Raw genomic sequence first — 14,034 nt, forward strand, 5'->3', positions numbered from 1 at the left:
AACTTTTTATGTAAAGCTTTTCACTTCCCATTATTTAAAAAAAAAATTTAAAGGAAGAATAGCTGTAGAGAAAGATGGGATCCATAAAGGTAAACCATCAGAGAGAAATCCCCTCTTTGGAACTTTCCCGCAGTGCGCATAGACTCTGTTACAAACAAGTCTCCCGCAGTTTAGGACGTTCCTTCCTGCCTTTCTCGCTGCTGCCTTTCCATTTCTTCCACTGTTCCACACGTTTTCCCCTCTTCATTCCAGGGCTCATCGCTGTTTTGTCCTTCCTCTCAGGCTTGTCTGTTTCCTACTCCTCCTGTCATTTTCTTTTCAAAGTCGTAGATTTTATGAGAAGGAAGAACGTTCATCATCAGTGCCTACCTTTTCCCATGTCCATTTGAGTGCAACTCTCTGGAAACAGTTTTTGGAGGAATAATTTCCTGTATCTTCTAGGCCAAGATGACACCAGTGATGGGAATTTCAGGTCATGTCTGAGGGTGACACCGTACTAACTTGTATTATCAGCTTTATTTTGACTCTTCATAGGAAACGTCTAGTGTAATAAAACTGAGTTATTAAATGTCCCCTAGATTTATCTTTCAGTTCCCCACCTTTGATTACCATTTAAGGAACATAAATCTGATGTCACTTTAATTTGGGCACACGTGTACAAATTCTCCACTGTTATTTGTTTTTGTTGCTTTTTTCTTTTTTAGTTTCTATTGACATTATTCTTCATTTCAATGAAAGTAAGATGCATAAGGCCATTTGTTGCTTTATTTTACTGAACCACCACATCTGTTCAAATTATATAGGAAGTAAATATAATAACTAGAAAATTGACCAAGCATATTCATTATCTTTCGGTTTAAATGGCAGTTGATTCACTGCCATTGGCAGTGACCATTATGTGAAATAAATAGCAGGATGATATTAAATATTGGGAGATAGCATGAGAAGAGTGAGGCTACCCGTGAAAATTGGTTTCTCTAGAGTCCATATAATATAGGTATTAGCAGTTTAAGCTGTTATAAATGTTGCTCAGTTTTTGCACATCATAAGAGCATTACATTCCTCAGTCAGGTATCACTCTAATAAGCATTTCTAATTTGTTTTTAAGTGTTCTTCACAGAAGGATTATGTGGTTCTCGCCACTAGAACACCACCCAGAGAGGAAAAAAATGAGAACCCCAAGCCTCCCAGGGATAAGCTGGACGACGTGGATGAAGAGTGGGCCACGGAGCATGCAAAGCAGGTCACCGAGTTTTCTTCTGTGCGGTTCGGTTTGTGTTTGTTGACTGACAGCATGTTACCCTCAGATCACTAGACTAGGACTTCAGAGTGCTCATTCCTAAGTTTTCCCAACTTGCATTTTCTTCCTTGAAGTTCAGTAACCTCCCCAAGATTACAGAGTAAGTGGTGGAGCTGGGATCGGAACCCAGGTGGTCTGACTTCTTGGTCTTACGTGCTGTGCTTTCCCATTGTCAATATTTATGTTTTTATTCAACTTATCTCCTACTACTAGTCATGCAGCTTATTTCTGATTTTACTTTAAAGTAATAGTAATTATTGATAATACAGTTTCTGGTCAGATTGTTTTAAAGACAAGCTAGGCACCAAGGCAATAAAATGGTGGTTAACTTTTAAAAAAATCCTCAGGATTTATATTTCAACCAGAGTGAAGGAGATTGCCCAAATAAGTTATAAGAGAAGTGAGATAAAAATGGAAGTGTGCTGAAGGAATGTAGAGTGGGAATGACTGAACATGTGCCAGTGGCTGGATTCAGACAGCTTCGTAGAAGGCTTTGAATGGGAAGGATGAATAGAACTTTACTCGTAGAAGTCAGGGAACAAACTGGATGCCCAGCGACGGTGTGGATAAGTGACCCAAAAGGCATGAAAGTTAATGGTATGTCAGGAGAAGAGCAGGCATGTGGTTATAATTGAAACCCAGGGCCTGAGAAAAATGCGATCAGACGTACGGCCATAAGGGGCCAGTTATGGATGACTTGGGAGTCCCATCCTAGGAAGTGAGGAGTCTGGTAGGCAGTAGCTATATGGTAGACTTTCATGCGGAGTTCCCTACTTTGAGAGGTTCATATGATCGATCTGTCAGTAATTTAGAGAGTGATTTTCATGCCTGGATACAGTATGAGTAGAAAGGAGAGTGACTGAGGACAGAACAGAAAACACACAGGTACAACAGCAAAGTCCAAGCAAAACAGTGATGTGAACCTAAACTAGACTCAGCTTCCTGAGGAACAGAGGTTCTGTCTGTTGTGCACAGTTTTTCCTGGTGTTTAAAGAACACTCCAAAGCACTGGATAAATGAATGAGCTAAGCAGTTAGCTAACAACACTTCATTGCCAGAGCACTTCAGAGAAAGAGCTAGTATCAGGACAGTTTAGTGACCGCGTAGACTGGCAGTGGAGAGAGACTGTGAGAGCGAAGGATTACTGAGGTTTTTAGCCTGGGCTTCCGGGAGGACGGTGGTGCTGCTGGACAACACACTGGGGTGTGGGTAAGGAACGACGCTTAAGTTAACTTCAAACTCGTCACTGAATGGATTCTATCATCTAATAAGGAGTAAGGTAAAAGTAGAATTATTTCCTTCTCCAAAATCGACTTTAAGTCTTTTAAACACATACACATGTTTATTAGTGTCTGTGTGTCTGTGTTTGTGATGCGGGGTGGTACGTAGTTATTAAAAAATCAAGGAAATATTTAATACCATCTTCTAAAAATACTAAATATTTTAAAGTTAAATTTCCCAAGGGTGTGTGCATGTGCATAGAGAAAGATGTATTTATTTATATATGTATATATGTACGTATACACATACAGACACATAGAAACAAAATATATGTAGCAAAGTATATTCATATTTTTCCTCTAGAAAAGAATGTTTAATTTTATGTCGGTGATTTTGAAAAGATATGCAGGTGCCCCATGCTAAACATGAAAAGTTTATTCTTTGTATTTCAAGTTTTTGTTACTATAGTAAATTAGAATTTGTGCAGTCAGAGGAAACAACCAGCAGATACGATAGCAACATACGAGGGACTATACTATGGTATCTAATTTTCTGAAGACTGAACTTTATGATCAGCTTGTTTGTATATTTTAACTACACAAGAGATGACCAAAGCACTCTTATCACTGGGGAGAGGTGGTATGAAGAAGTCCCCAGGGCGTTAAGAGGCAGCCAGAGGGGTGTGTGGGGAGATCGTAGATCTCACGGAAGACCAGCTGGCAGTATGTACCAGACACTTTAAAAATATGCATAACTTCTTGAACTTCCACCGTAGGAGGTTTATCCTGAGCACACATTCAGTGAACACAGGAAGACTTGCTAGTGTTTTTATCCAATATGAAATAACATAAATGCTCAATTATATCAGTAAATAGGTTTAAAAGTTTGAGGTAAACCTAAACAATAGAAAATGATAGATTTTCAAGTCAGACTCTGTTCAAATTCCAGGCTTTAGTATTCTGCTAAATATTATAGGGATAAAAGGGTAAAAGGTAGTTGTGAATTATTTCTTCCCTTAAGGATCCCAGACCAAGTAGTAAGGTTCCCAAAATACAAGAAGTCCGCTCAGGCCGAGGGACAGCCCGAGTAAAGGTGTGGAGTCCGAAAGCCTAGGCCTACGCGTGAAGAACAGAGAGAGGTTTCTGAGAGGTGTTTTAACATTTCACAGAAAGTCGTGTCGGATGAGGGTGCTCTGAATATCAGATTAGCCAGATGTTAGAGTCCGAAATAGCATTATAAGGCAAAATTGATGTTTCATTTAGCTGATAGTGGAAGCCGTTGAAAAAATTTTAGAAGGTGTTTCAGTCTTTGATCTCTTGAGAAAATGATTTGCTTATTTATGTAGCTAATGGGTTTCATTCTTAAATGGTTTTATTCATAAGGTAATTTTAGGATAAAAGCTCAGGATACTTTAGGAAGATTATGTATATGATGAAACCCCATTTATCTTGGTTAGCATACCTTCCTCAATGTTTTAACCACTTTTCAAAGCCCCTACCTCAGTGCTGTGCAGTGGTACTCAGTAAGTATTTGCTGATTTAATATTTAGCTTCTCAAACACAAAGCCAAATGTTAATGTAATACATTTCTGCCTTTAGGTATCCCGAATGCTCCCTGGGGGTCTTTTAGTTCTTGGAGTGTTTATTATTACAACTTTGGAAATGGGAAATGATTTTCAAAACGCTCTGCGCAGAGTAAGTCTGAACTATAATAATTCGTAATAAGATCACAGTTATCCCTTATTTTATTTGATCTACACACACACACATATATGTACATATATACACACACACACACAGTGATCCTAGGCGTATGTAGATCACCACTCCGTATTCTTTATGCTGAGATTATGTTGAAACAGCTTTCCCACCGACTTGCTTGGTATCTTGTGTTCAATAAGTGTCAGTATTTATATTTCCAATCAAAACTATATATTTTGAAAGATTCATTTTTACTGTCATGAAACAAATTACGATGATTTGACTGGTTTTGTCATGCAGTAGCCCTGTTCGGCTAGACCTTCCTTTTAGTTTCAAGTGGTGGCTGTAACGTGAAATGAGTGGGTTTTGTGTTTCTTCACCTGTTCAAGTCTCTCAGAATCCTGAGAGTAACAACAGTCAGATACTTATTTTGTATTCTTGGACAGAGTAGTTATCATGGATCCCCGCTCTTTATTTATTCCTACACCAGTGAATTGGGTAACGTAGTTTGGATGTAAAGATGAAAGTTCACAAGCTGTTACCCCTTAAAACCCAAAGCAAACTGAAATGAATCCCCCCGACACTTCTTCTGGTGAGAAAGTGTGCAGATAAGAATTCCAGGAGCCCCAGGTTTTTCCGGTCTTATAGCCTTTGCTGTCACACTCCCCGCTGTCAAAACCTTGGTGTTGCACCTAAGGAAATGAGGGGGGAAAAGGGCCGATTTTTCTCTGCCCTGGCAAGTTATTCAAGCTTCGACCGTCTTTTCCGTTTTAAAGAAATGTATATTTCACAGTTACTCAATTTCATTAGCAGTCTGCAATATAATCTAAATCTTTAGGTATTGAATGACATTGGTTGTGCATCCTTTGTGATTGGGGCTGGATTGGATGGGGCGAATGTTGGCGGGAGAGACACAGTGAGGCCTTTTTGCTTGTGTATCTCTGTTCCTGGCAAGCCTGTGAGACTATAAATGCTGTATTTCAGAAATTGCATTGAGTTTGAATTGTCTAACTTTGTTTCAATTGGCCAGCATTAAGGGACACTGTAAGAAGCTAACTTTATAAAACTTGCCAGTGTCTCCCATAAGGTCATTGTTACAAACTTTGTTCATTGTATCATGTAATACTGTCTTTGAAAAAATTTCTTTTGATATCATTGTGAAAAAAGTTGTGCCTTTTCTACAGTTGTTTTCTTCTTGATGGACCATGCGAATTAGCTAACAGATTAGGTTTCTCTGTGCACATCGTTGTTAGAAAGCTTAGAGCCAAATTTATGACTCCTCTGCCAGATCAAGTGTGTACTTTTATAATTCTTATTTCTGGCATAAATATGTTTACTATTTCTGAGTTTTGTAAGATTTATATTTTTATTTATTTTTAGAGAGAGGAGAAGGGAGGGAGAGAGTGAGGGAGAGAAACTTAGATGTGTGGTTGCCTGTCTCACGCCCACAACCCAGGCCTGTGCCCTGACCGGAATCAAACCCGTGACCTTTTGCTGTGCAGGGTGATGCCCAACCCATCGAACCACACCAGTCAGGGCTGTTTCTGACTTTTTAAAACTTCTCCTTTATGTTAATACTATACTTAATGTGTCCTTATGTATTGCCTTAAACGTTCTGTGACATTTAAGTGAGAGATGCCAAATGGTGACATGCTTCATTTTTATTGATTCCCATTCTAATCAAAGTCAAGTCTTTAGCCCTGGCCTGGTGGCTCAGTTGGTTGGAGCATTCTCCTGGACACCAGCAGGTGGGTGGTTGTGTTCTGGCTCAGGGCACACACCTAGGTTGCGGGTTAGATCCTCAGTCGGGGCACGTACAGAAGGCAACCAATTGATGTTTCTCTCTCACATCAATTACTCTCTCTCTCTAACAGTCAACAAGCATATGCTTGAGTGAGTATTAAAAAAGTACTAATAAAATAAAATATAAAATAGAAGTCTCTATATTTCACTTAAATGTTAGTTGCCCCAAATTAGTTTTTCACATCCAGTTGATGCTTAATAATGGTGGGTTATAGTGTTCTACTTAAAAGCCATTTGTTATGTAAATAGGGAACCCAAGTGATTAATAAACACTTTTACTCTTTCTTCTGAAGAAAAGATAATTTAATGGTAAAATCATGGAATTTTAAAGCTAAGTGCTGTTTAGGGACATTATAATTGTTTTTTTTTCTACAGTCGCTTTTCTTCTTTCATTTTGTATTCAGTTGCTCTGTGTTTTCCTCCATTCCAGCTGGTATTTGCTATGGAAAAATCTATGAGCAAAAAAAGACTGTGGAATTTCACAGAAGAGGAAGTCTCAGATCGTGTGGCACTTCACATTTGTTCTTCTACGAAAAAGTATCTTTTATTTAAGTGCTTGTGTTTTAAAAGTATATGATACCAAAATAATGTTCCTGCAAGTCCCCCCCAAACATTTATTTAAATCAGTATTTAAGAAATAGGCATAGTTTGTAAGTTTTTCTGTCAATAACACATAATTGGGACTGCCAATAATAATCGTAATGATGGTTGTCGATCGCGTCTCAGGGTTGCAGGGTTTGACGGCAGTGGCGAAGATGAGGGTTGGAAACTGTTCAACAGCCGTCTCCTCCGCAGGCACAGTGGGTCCCCTGCAGAGAGGGAGACGTCCCAACTGACAGTCTTGGCCAAGCGATGCTTTTATTATGTTAAATTTTCACTTCCAATTGGTATTGATAAAATGTTCAATTGAAAACGCAGGCTCACTGAACTGGACAATTAGGACATCCAAGAAATTTTTGTCTTTAGCCAAGATCAAGTGACACTAAAAGCCACTTACAGGGCCTCCTTGGCCTCTGTACTGTACGTCTTTCTAAAGCAAGAGAATGCCTCCCGGAGGGGGCGGAGCAGCGCAGGGGCCCAATGAGCGAGGAGGCAAAAGACAAAATTCAGAACGGGATTCTTCCTGCAGAAGCCGGGCTTCTAACTTCTTTGGATATTCAGCGAAAACATTCCATGCATGGGCCCCTTGAACCACTAAAAATCTCAGGCTTGACTTGTCCAAAGCAGCACTCCTATTTGTTATACAGGGTGTGTGTTTGAGGGAAATGTTGCAAGTGTTTTCATTCTATTCATTGTGATCAGCAGCCTTTACAAGTAGTAAGAAATAGTTTAAGGCACCACAACTATAGTCAGAGCAATTTCTATATGTGTGTATATTTGTACGAACACATATATACATACAGTTTAAGTGTGTAAAGTGGCATGACTTTATAAAAACTCCTGGATACTTACACTTTATTTTATTTTTATTTTTGGATGGTTTATTTTCTTTTGATTATGAAGAATTAATTCTCTATTGGGTTATTTATATCCTTAATTATTAAAGAATATTTTGTCGAACTTATGATGTCCATGATCCAAAGGTAAGAAAAATTGCTCTTTAAAGATTTTTCTGTTTCAAACTATTTTAAAAATAAAATTTAATTCTGTATTTAGTTTTATCATTCTCAATGCTATCCTCTCCTACTGATGTCCACAGCCACCAGTTTTTTAGTTTTGAAATATTAATTTTATTACAAAGAAACTTTAGTGTTTTTTAGTCGTTGACATATTTTTATTACTCTCCCCTACCTTGTTCATGTGTATTATATTTGAGAGGCTGGTAGTAAAACCATGTGGGTTCTTGGTAGTTCCAGTGACTACTAAGCAACTTACCCGTACTCAGCAGAATCCATGGTGACATTTTACTAAGGTGTTTGAAAGCAGTGTGAGAAAGTAACTGCTTAGAGTTGTGTTAGCAAGGATGGGACAGGCAGGAGAATGTCCGGCACACGTTGTCACCCGGTGGTTACTTGCCTCGTGTGTGCAGTTTCCGAATTGGCCTTGTCTGAGCTGCAGAAGAGAACAAGAACACCAGAGGACTGGGCAGAGTTCTGAACGGGGCCTGTCTGGTCCTTTTCCAGGCTGCTGGAGGGTTGCCAAGTGCAGTATTCTGAAGATTACTCAATTGAAATACATGATTTATTTCTGCTTAATTCTAACCTATCGACCTTTAATGAAAGAATGTGGCCACATTCGTTAGCTGTATGCTGTATGAGTTATTAAGTCGTACATATTATGACCTAATACGTTTTATGTTTTTCCTTCTTCCTCACTGCTAAAGAGTTCAGCAAAACCCGCAGATTGGAAGTATCAGAACGGACTCTCAACCTCGTGGCACTCTTTAGAGTGTACAGTTCATATTAACATCCACATCCCACTGTCTGCTACTTCTGTCAGCTATACTCTGGAGAGAAATACAAAGGTATCGGGGTAAAAGGAATTTCCTGTAGTGATTGCTGAATAGGTAATCTGCTTTTGTTCTGGTTGTCTGCCATTTGTTTTATAATCCTCAAAAACTGCATTCTAATTATAATGATACTGTTTGGGGTAACTAATTTATGACCCAAGATTACAATGTCATAATATTGGTATACTCATACTTAGCATAATAGGCGCTCCATAAATATTTGCTAATTAACATAATTGTCTATGTTATAAAATACAGTTTTGTAAGAATATATATTGTTTGGTCTTTTTGCTTTCTCTTGGGTTTCATGGATTTTTTTCTCTTCAGTCCTTTTAAAAATTTCTGTATCATTCTTTTGTTCATATCTCATTTCCAATGAAGGAGGCAAATGGAGGTCACTTCTTTTTCCCTCTAATGCCGCCTTATATACTTCAGCCGCTTTCTCTTTTCTCACATTTTTAAAAGGTAATGGAAGTTACTGAGTGTATTTGACTGTGTCCATGCAAATTACTAAGCCTCGTAAGTCTGTGATATGAATGGTAGTTTGGGATAAAGATTAGAAACACTGTTATTAAATATAAGTAAGGTGCCAAAATTTGAGGCTACACATTTTTTGTTGTTTGTGAGACCAAGTTTACATACCAATACTTAGGGATTTACCGATACTTAGGGATTTTTACTACTTCAGTGTATTAGGTGGAAGAAGTTGACTCTAGGGAGTTTATCTGAGATGGCATCATGTCTGAAAGCTACCATGTTGTGTTTCTCTTAAGAACGGACTGGCACGCTGGGCCAAGCAAATAGAAAATGGGGTTTATTTGATTAATGGACAAGTTAAAGCTGAAGATTGTGACCTACTAGAAGGACAGGTGAGTTATGAGAAAATCATCTGATGAAATTATTTGTGTTAAGGCAAAATAAAAGATGACTGTTCTTAGTTCTTTAGTCCTTTTCTTCATGAAAACAGTTTTCGTCTACTTATTTCTAAGATCTTTTAAAGTAAAGGGCAGATGTTTCCCTCAAAATGATGGAGGATAATTTCTGAAGTAATTGGAATCCTGCCCTGATAGTAGTTTGAAGACTAAGATTCTCCATTTTAAAGAGGGGTCTCTATGGGCTCCAAAAATAGCTTTAATTTGAGGAGAAACTGTGGTGCACTGTCTTTTCAGAGCAAGGGTCAGGGAACTTTATGGAGAAAACCAAACGGTAAATATTTTAGACTTTGCAGGCCATTTGGTGTCTGTCGTAGCTATTCAGCTCCGATGCTGTAGCATGAAAGCAGCCACAAACAACATGTAAGTGAATGACCTTGGTTGTGTGCCTGTAAAACCTCATTTACAAAGACGGGTGTACAAATATACACCTCATTTACAAAGAGGGGTCTGGATTTGACCCCTCGACCATAGTTTGCCAGTCCTTGCTCTAGAGCAATAAAAGTAGGAAATTAATGGTTTTTAATAGTCCTTATTGGTTGTTGCAGAATACACAAAATAACATGTCTGTAGAAAAAGCTAAAATAAAACAAATAATAAGGTCTTTTCCTCTAGGTTATTTAGTGTGTGTAGGATAGTTCCCAAATCATCTTTTATGTTCCACTCTGATCTCAATAATCTAGTTTTTTAACTTTTTTTTTCCAGAAAAAATCTTCTAGAGGAAATGCCCCAGCGATTGGTCATTCTTTTGATGTCAGAGTACTAACACAGCTGGTAAATATTTTAAAATCCTACTTGTCTAAAATACGTTATTTCTAACAATAACCTTCATGAAATTGTTTGTTTTAATGTTTCTAATTACAGTAAAAAATTTTAGAGATGTAAGAGACTAAAAAATGTCCCGTTCTAGGAAAGTTACTCCCAAGAAACACAATTTTAATGAAACCTATTTGGGTCTTTTAGCCCAAGACTACTAAACTTCTGCCATAAAGTAGATAGCATTTAAGTGTAAATACACACAAGTGCACACACACACATATATGCACATGCGTGTGCAGTATTTGGGGTTGTATATTGTATGAGCACAGATGTAATTCTCAGCAACTTAAAGGTAGAGTATGTGTGCGCGGATATGCCAGGGGTTGTCATTTACTTAATATGAAGTAGATTTACTCCTCTTATGATTTGATAAGAATCACACATTATCAGCAATTTTAAGTTTTTTATGGCTGTTTTAAGTTACACATCTCTTTTCAGAAATTGAAAATTGGGCCATCTTGAAGAATAAGAAGTTAAAGCTGCCAATTATTCCTAAAACTATGCATGCTTTTGATTTTAATCCTGCTTGGAATTTTCCTTGAAAACAGACAGGGTACAAAGTACATCCATGTTTTTAGAAAACTTATAATTTCAGTGTTATGCTAGAAATGTTGAAACAAAAATATTACTAGGACTTGCATATTTTTTAGTAACAGACTGTAGAAATGATCCCTGAAAGTATAGTCTTAGGACTTGCATATTTTTTGACTGAATAAAATAGACTTATGAAAATGTTTTGATTTCTTCTTTTCATTCTCTCTGTTGAGCAGTAGAGCATCACTAAATCGTCATTGGGTTTATGCCCGTCAACATTAGTTCTTAATGTCTTTCCTCAATACTTTAAAAGTATTTTTAACTTTTTGTTTTCCTTCTTTTTTAAATTTAATTTTAGAAGTGTCCTTTGTTTGAAAGTCATTCCTTTACTTAAATGTTTTTACTAGTTATGCTTATGTGACCTCTTGGTTTATCAAACAATTCAGTTAAAATTATTTTAGTGATAACATTACAGTGGGAAGATATGATATAGAGTGGAAATATTGAGAGAAGAGTGGAAGTCAATATTATAAATTATCATATAGGTAATTTGTTGTAATGACATTTAATATTATATAGCATAGTATGTTTTTATTAGTCATTCCATGGTCAGTCAGCTGGAAACTTTAAAATCAATATATAATAAGTAGTCAATAAATACTCGATGCCGCTTTCCTCTTGTTCAGCCTCGATCAGGTCTTGTTGATCCTTTCTTTGCAGTGCTGACTTCATCCATTGTTTTTCCTGTAGTCAGTCCCGCTGCCATTGGCCTGGCAGTATTGTTATTTTACCTGTGTCACCTCAAGTAACTTGGAAATGGTGCCTCCATCTATTCATTTTGTCCAGAGTGATTGTGCTTCTGAAAATTCTGATTCTTTTTTTAAAATATGTATTAGACATATCTTACAGATGATCCTTTTTAAATCACATTTATTCACTTGTTCATTTACTTTTTTTCCCCAGAAAATACTTATTAAGTGTGTATAAGGATCAGACACTGATGGTTATCCTTGCTTAAAATTCCTTAATTGCTCTATATTGACTAGTTAGAAGGTCTGATTCCAGGCTTTTCATGGCCTTAGCCTGTCCTTCCGTTATTGTCTAACGTACTCTTCTAGGATGTGCTCTGTGCTCCCAAACCCCGTGTGTGTCCGGAGCCAGGCGTCTCTTCCATCGTCCAGACGGTCAGGGTCCTCTCTGGACAGTGAGGTCTCACCCAAATGCTGCCGCTTCTGTAGAGTTTCATTTGGCCTCTGTAACCAGAGGGATCTTTCCTTTTCCTACGTGCCATGCCGGTGTCACAGAAGTCCCTCCATTTATGAACAGGTTGGGTTCCCAAAGCCTTTCCGTGAGCTGGTCTGTTCCTAAGTCCAAAGAAACCAAGAGCAGTTGATGTGTGTAGAACTCAGATACATGTCCACCTAAAAGGAGTGAGCCGATTTCCATGTCTTTTAAAAACTCTTCTCCTTGGGGGGGGCGGTGAGTGTGTGTGTGTGTGTGTTCCTGTACATATAGTCTCCTTTACTTTGGAAAACAGTGCACTAATTTATACACATATGGTTTATATGTCATCAGCGTGTTACATACTATAAGATACGTATTAAAGGTGGATGTGTAAATAGAGTATTATCTGCCAAAATAGAACAGTTTCATTTACAGAAAAGCTCCTCGCAGTGGAGGAGAAGCCCGTTCCTCCTCCTGCACGCCCACCTCGCCCATGTCCCAGTGACGTCTGCAAGTATCATTGGAAGCCTATTCCAGATATGTGTCAGCCTTGTCCCCTGCTGCTTGGCTTGTGGACACTTTTGAATGAACCTGGAACATTTCGAACCATTTGGTCTGTTACAGATTTTTTACCACCAAGACCTTTACTGTGTTAAATTTAAATTCTTCAAGAAAAAAAAAACCTAGCTTTTGCTTGAATTACATTAGACATTGACTATTAATGCTTTTTCAGTAGCTAAAATATTGAAGTCATTTGATTTCGTCACCATTTTTCTCATCAATTCCTGATTGTTCTTTATTGCACACGCACAGTTAGCACTGTTCATAAGTTGCATGATTTGTTTTTGTCCTTCAGAATTGACCTTATCGTTGCACGCTGTATTCCAGGTGTACATAGAATCCATGTTATGTGTCCGTTGTGTGGGATTTTTACACATCGTTTTCACTTCCACTGGGATTTCATACCCCCTGGTAGCGCTGCCCATGTGTCCTCATTTTGGCTGTTGTTAAACTGATAAGGTTGAAATGTCTCTGAAACATCCCAGCACCCAGCATGAACCAACTCTCTTTAGACAAAGGTGACCGAGACTCCGAGATGAAAATCTCTGCTTCTGACCACTGACGCCATTTCTGGTGACAGATGTAGTTGATTGCTTTCTTCCTGCTGTGGAGCGTGTAGCATTGCTTCTGTCTGTGAAAGTTAGGAGTTGACCGTGTAGAAATAAACGGGCGTCTACACATTGCTCATGATTTTGCCATGTTTATCATATCCGGCTTTATGTGCTGTGCAGATCTTCCATTGCATGCCATGTAACCCCTGTTAGATCATGTCTTCCTTATACATCTTTTCATGGTAATAATACTTACCTGAGTCATCTGCAAATTATATATATTTTAGTGAATATGATGATTGAATATTGGTGTTCTGGATTATAGATCAGTAAGAGAAAGTTTAGATGTAGTTGTGTTTACTTTCACACTATCTTCAGAATTCTCAGAAAATAATATGTAACTTACAAAGAGAGATATGAACGTCTTTTAATAATAAATGTGGAGAATATTTTCAAACACATGATTCAGTCAAAAATTTCTTCTTTATGAAATGGCTTCTATAATGTTTAAGTATTTCAATTACTTAATAATGTAGTTTATATGGGTAATAATATACTGTTGGCCATTAGAACTTAAAGTGGTTTCTGTCTTTCAGCGTTTGAGTTCAGACCACAGATCCACAGCCACTGTCCAGATCTGCAGCGGCTCCGTGAACCTGAAGGGCGCTGTGAAGTGCAGAGCTTACATCCAGAGCAACAAACCCAAGGTTAAAGAGGCTGTGCAGGTACCAGGGGGGTACTGCACGTGGAAAACAGAAGCCTGTTCCCGTCATTACTCAAAAATGCTAGAATTTTATTTTTTCCACTCTCAGATTTCATAATTATTCATTTCATTTAACTAATAAAGGTCCAATTGGTTGGACAGTACAGTTATACCATGTAATTGGTTGCAAGATTTTCATATGTAGAATATCTGTTCTGTGACTTTTTGAAAGTAATG

At 37.9% G+C, this 14,034-nt stretch overlaps 1 protein-coding gene across 4 annotated transcripts in view; it reads left to right on the forward strand.

Moving 5' to 3' along the window:
• ODR4 (odr-4 GPCR localization factor homolog) overlaps positions 1-14,034 on the forward strand; it is a 31,213-nt gene that overhangs the window by 4,663 nt on the left and 12,516 nt on the right. For 3 of the 4 annotated variants that reach the window (XR_008390295.1, XM_053658493.1, XM_053658494.1), the window contains exons 3-10: positions 1,109-1,243; positions 4,120-4,215; positions 6,455-6,561; positions 7,571-7,607; positions 8,348-8,488; positions 9,247-9,342; positions 10,111-10,179; positions 13,691-13,819. Coding sequence is in view for 3 of the 4 variants with exons in the window: in XM_053658493.1 (XP_053514468.1) it covers positions 1,109-1,243; positions 4,120-4,215; positions 6,455-6,561; positions 7,571-7,607; positions 8,348-8,488; positions 9,247-9,342; positions 10,111-10,179; positions 13,691-13,819 (810 nt within the window). In the remaining variant the exon portion in view is untranslated. The remainder of the gene's footprint in view (positions 1-1,108; positions 1,244-4,119; positions 4,216-6,454; positions 6,562-7,570; positions 7,608-8,347; positions 8,489-9,246; positions 9,343-10,110; positions 10,180-13,690; positions 13,820-14,034) is intronic. The other variant, XM_053658498.1, reaches the window with a different exon arrangement.

This window comes from Artibeus jamaicensis, unplaced genomic scaffold (assembly GCF_021234435.1).
Source record: "Artibeus jamaicensis isolate MK-2021 breed Jamaican fruit bat unplaced genomic scaffold, CSHL_Jam_final contig_2170, whole genome shotgun sequence".
Classification (NCBI taxonomy): Eukaryota; Metazoa; Chordata; class Mammalia; order Chiroptera; family Phyllostomidae; genus Artibeus; species Artibeus jamaicensis.